This window comes from Micropterus dolomieu, linkage group LG01 (assembly GCF_021292245.1).
Source record: "Micropterus dolomieu isolate WLL.071019.BEF.003 ecotype Adirondacks linkage group LG01, ASM2129224v1, whole genome shotgun sequence".
In the NCBI taxonomy this organism is placed as follows: Eukaryota; Metazoa; Chordata; class Actinopteri; order Centrarchiformes; family Centrarchidae; genus Micropterus; species Micropterus dolomieu.
The window spans coordinates 15,655,905-15,660,245 of NC_060150.1; the positions used below are offsets into that span (position 1 = coordinate 15,655,905).

General features: G+C 43.8%; 1 protein-coding gene across 1 annotated transcript in view; it reads left to right on the plus strand.

Annotated features, from left to right (window-relative positions):
- Positions 1–1,607: 1,607 nt before the first annotated feature.
- LOC123977182 (protein unc-80 homolog) overlaps positions 1,608–4,341 on the plus strand; it is a 56,135-nt gene continuing 53,401 nt past the window's right edge. The window contains exons 1-4 of the mRNA XM_046059737.1: positions 1,608–1,782; positions 2,251–2,299; positions 2,665–2,821; positions 3,653–3,993. Coding sequence (XP_045915693.1) covers positions 1,691–1,782; positions 2,251–2,299; positions 2,665–2,821; positions 3,653–3,993 — 639 coding nt within the window. The 5' untranslated portion in view covers positions 1,608–1,690. The remainder of the gene's footprint in view (positions 1,783–2,250; positions 2,300–2,664; positions 2,822–3,652; positions 3,994–4,341) is intronic.

Below are 4,341 nucleotides of genomic sequence, written 5' to 3' on the forward strand. Positions count from 1 at the left end.
CTTGCTCTAGTCTCTTGAATTAATTTATTAATGGATCTCCAACATGCATTTATTTTATCCAGTATAGAGACACACAAATGTGGTGTTGTGCACCTTTGGTGGGTGTGCAAATTGTTAAATCTGTGGCAAAAATAGTTTGGTTATTTTTTTTAACCCTAAATGTGTGTATGTATAGTGGTGGCTACATCCAGGAGCATTAGTGTATTCACTTAAAGGGTCATTCCACTGATTTTACACATGACGCTCAGTTTACTTACCAGGAGCGAAAAGTTACTATTGAGCCTGTGCAAACAGCCCCATAATGCCTTCTGTGGCTAATGTGTGAGATTTCCAATGTTTGAAAGAAAAAAAACAACACATTGCTAATGTCATAGCGTCATATGGGTCATATGGGCTAGGGCTTGAGGATATCAATTCAAAGTTTGCATGGAATTTGAAAGATACAGGCATTGGAGCAGCAGAGGGTAAAAGATGGAGACTAATGAAAGATGCCGACAGCATCTTTCATTAGTCTCCATGTTTTTTGAGACAGCATCTTTCATTAGCAGAGGGGGCCTAATGAAATATGCTGTCCAGTTGCATTATGGGAATTGTAGGATCCATTGGAGTTTGACCATACTAAGGACTAAAAGTTAGAATATACTGGCCTTCGCTGCTTCGATTTTGACCATTCTTTTTTTTATTTGTCTCTTGCCAGCCCCAAAATGAAATCACTTTAGTGAGTATTGAAGTACAATTTTGAGGTACTTGTACTTTACTTGAGTATTTCCTTTTCTGTAGTTCTCTAATTCTACTCTACTACATATTAGATGACTATATTGCAATATTAAATTTATTTGTTATAGTTACATGTAGTGCAAATTCAGATTTAGGGATCTAACATATGGGATCAGCTTATGTGAGCATTAGTATAAAACAGACTAGTAACACATAAAGTAGTTCAAATAGATGGTCAATGTGGACATAATATATAGGAATATATGGGAGCCACAGTTTGACTACTGGAAGTACATTTTAGTGACAGTACTTCTGTAGGTTTGAATGCAGCATCTTTACTCTTGTAATTTAATATTTCATTGTGTGGTGTTGCTACTTTTACTTCAGTATAACACACACTGTCAGATTCGTTGTTCACGCTTGTCTTGTTTATCCCCCTTTCCTCCTCCACCTGGGCGATTAAGCAACCTGTTGATATTCAAAGGGCGGATCATCCCTCAGGTGAATGCAGCATCCAGATGCAATTCAGAGTGCGTTTTACAGCAGATTGTTTGTGCTTAAGTCATACGCAGCGTTTTCCGTGCCATTTCCGATAACGGTGCACAAAGCAGAGGGTTGACAAGGAAAACATCTGGCCCAGCTGCACACTGCGTCTTTAATCTCTCCTGCGGCCGATAAATTAGCACGCCGATCAACTGTCGCTGTCCGGTGAGGGAGGTGCTGAAATCAGAGCGCTCTCTCCATCTCCTTCACCCCCACCCACCCACCATCCACCCCCGTCTCTCTCTCTCTCTCTCTCTCTCTCTCTCTCTCTCTCTCGATTGCCACCGACCGGTCGTCACTTGCAGCCATTTTACGCAGGACGAACCCAATCATGTCGTGAGGGAAGGCTCGCTGGTCACCTGGGCAGAGCCAGCCGCCGCCGCGCGTCCCGGTGGTCGCAGACAGGCAGGGGCGGGCAGGTCCGGCCAAAATGGTGAAGAGGAAGAGCCTGGACGAGAACGAGCCGGAGTGCGGGAAAGGAATACCGTTCCCCATCCAGACCTTCCTATGGAGGCAAACCAGGTTAGTGTGTGCTTAAGGGGGAAATTGATAACAGGTGTTTGCCATTGCCGGACATTAAGAGGATCAAGGATGTGACAGCAGCCGTGTCAAAGTCGCCGCCTGACACATGAGGCACCCGCATTTCTACCCTAATAAAACGCGTCAAAATACATGGATTGCCTTATTATAATTTAGCCAGTGAATGGGTACCCACTGCGCGTGTCAGTTCGCTACTTCCACTGAATGTTTTAAATGGAGGAAGGTGGGCTGCATGTGCAAGCTGTCAGCGGTGAATGGAGACGGATGCAGATTGCATGATGTCACACCTGTAAAGCAAAATGTACATAGAAAGTGGGCCAAAGAGAAGAAACGTCGTGCGGGTTGGCTACAGTGAAATGAGGTTGTGGTTGTTAAAAATACAATTTGGCATTGACGATTTAACAGTGTAACGCACATGTTCTCCTTTTTTCCTCTCCAATATATTTTCAGTGCATTTCTGCGTCCAAAGTTGGGCAAACAGTATGAAGCATCTTGTGTGGTAAGTTATTATTATTATTATTATTATAATGCCATGTCCATGATGAGGTGGAAAATAATAGCTCCCTTCCCAGTAATCTGTTTTTACCTTAATGCACCTGCAAATCTATCCGGCTCTTGATTTTACATTTAGCAAATTAGTTTTTTCCCCTTGCTTCCTCCTATTACCCAGGAGCCAGACCTTTTGGAAACTCATATCCATAATGACGCCTCTCCAGATCCCCTTTGGATCTAAACAGAGCTGCCACTGTCTCTCCCACAGGCATTGCTTGCTTAGGGCAATGTGGGACATTTAGATAGTCAAAGAAAGAGGCTTTAGTTCCTGGCTGATGTCTCTTTTCTCCTTCTCCCTGGCTGCCTCCCCAGTCCTTTGAGCGGGTGCTGGTGGAGAATAAGCTCCACGGGCTGTCGCCGGCCCTGTCAGAGGCCATCCAGAGCATCTCCCGCTGGGAGCTGGTCCAGGCAGCCCTGCCTCATGTACTCCACTGCACCTCCATCCTGCTGTCGAACAGGAACAAGCTGGGTGAGGACACACATTACCATAGCTTTAGTCATTGAGCTGACAGCCTTATCCTGGTTATCCTCATTCAACAAAAGACAAAACAGATGTCCTTTCAGTCACATGACAGCCTAACTTTACATTAAATCACAGTTCTGGATGACTGGAAACAAAGAACAAAATAATTAACATGTTTATTAAGTATTATTTTTCTGGACTGTGTCAGCACCTAAAGACAGACTGAGGGAATTAATATACTGACTATTTAAAGCACTCAAAAGAAAGACAAGATTAATAATTAGACAAGAGAACTGATAATGAGAAAAATGTGCCTTGGTCTAGTATAATTGGCAATCGTGCTGTAACAACTATGGACAATAAGTGGTCTATAAAATGTCAAACTATGAAAAGTGATCCAGACAATTTCCTTAAGCCCAATGTGATGTCTTCAAATCCCCTGATTTATCTGATCAAAGTAAAGCAGCAAATCCTCACACTTAAGAAGCTTTAATTAGTGAATGTTTAGCAATTTTCCTTCCCATTATTGGTCAACTATCTGTCAATCTACTATATCTATATTATTGCTGTTGGATCATGGTGAAAATCCTGGGTCAACAGTCAATACATCAACAAATATTTGAAGCACTGATATTTCCTTAGGCCTATGACGTGGTAAATCTTTGATAATCCTTCCAGAAGTCCTGTAGCCCTTTAACTGAAGTGAAAAATTCCAGAAAGTTCCAGGAAAAGTTCAAAATAATACATTATAAGTACCATATACCTCCCAGTGATACACTAAAACACACAAACACTAGAGCTTAACAACATTAACCCCTGACCTCTGACCTCTGACAGGCCACCAGGACAAGCTGGGCGTGGCCGAGACCAAGCTGCTCCACACGCTGCACTGGATGCTGCTGGAAGCTGCCCAGGAGTGCAACCACGAACCAAGCCTGGGCCACGGCTGGTCCGGGGGCAGCAGCAGCAGCGCCTTCCTCCAGCCTGTGGGGAACCAGGGATCATCCCCAGGGGCCCCAGGCTCTTGCTCCGGCTCTGCCCTAGGAGGGTCAGGCCCCCAGCATGGCGGTTCCCTGCTGGAGGAGGACGAGCACGCTCGTACCAAGCTGTTCCACAAGAGTATGGCCACAGTGGAGCTGTTTGTGTTCCTGTTTGCTCCGCTTATTCATCGGATAAAGGTCTGTACCTGCTGACACAGATGTGTAAAGCTGTGGACTCTTATAAGACAAATGCAATGTGCAGGGACAGTTTTAGTTTTTTCTATCATACAAAGAATGACTTTCTCAGGTAAATTGTATATATTTAGCAGCAGTTTCATTCAGCTTCAGTAATAATGTCTCGACTGGCCTATATCAAAAACGCACACACACTCAGGGTCACCCTATAGCTATTGATCTGTGGATACAAACATACGGAAGGGTCGGGTTCCAATACTCTTGGGATTGCACTGTTTCCCAACTAAACAATGAATTACTGTAGCGTGTAAGTGATCGTAGCCTTTGTCAATTATGTATATAGACATATAT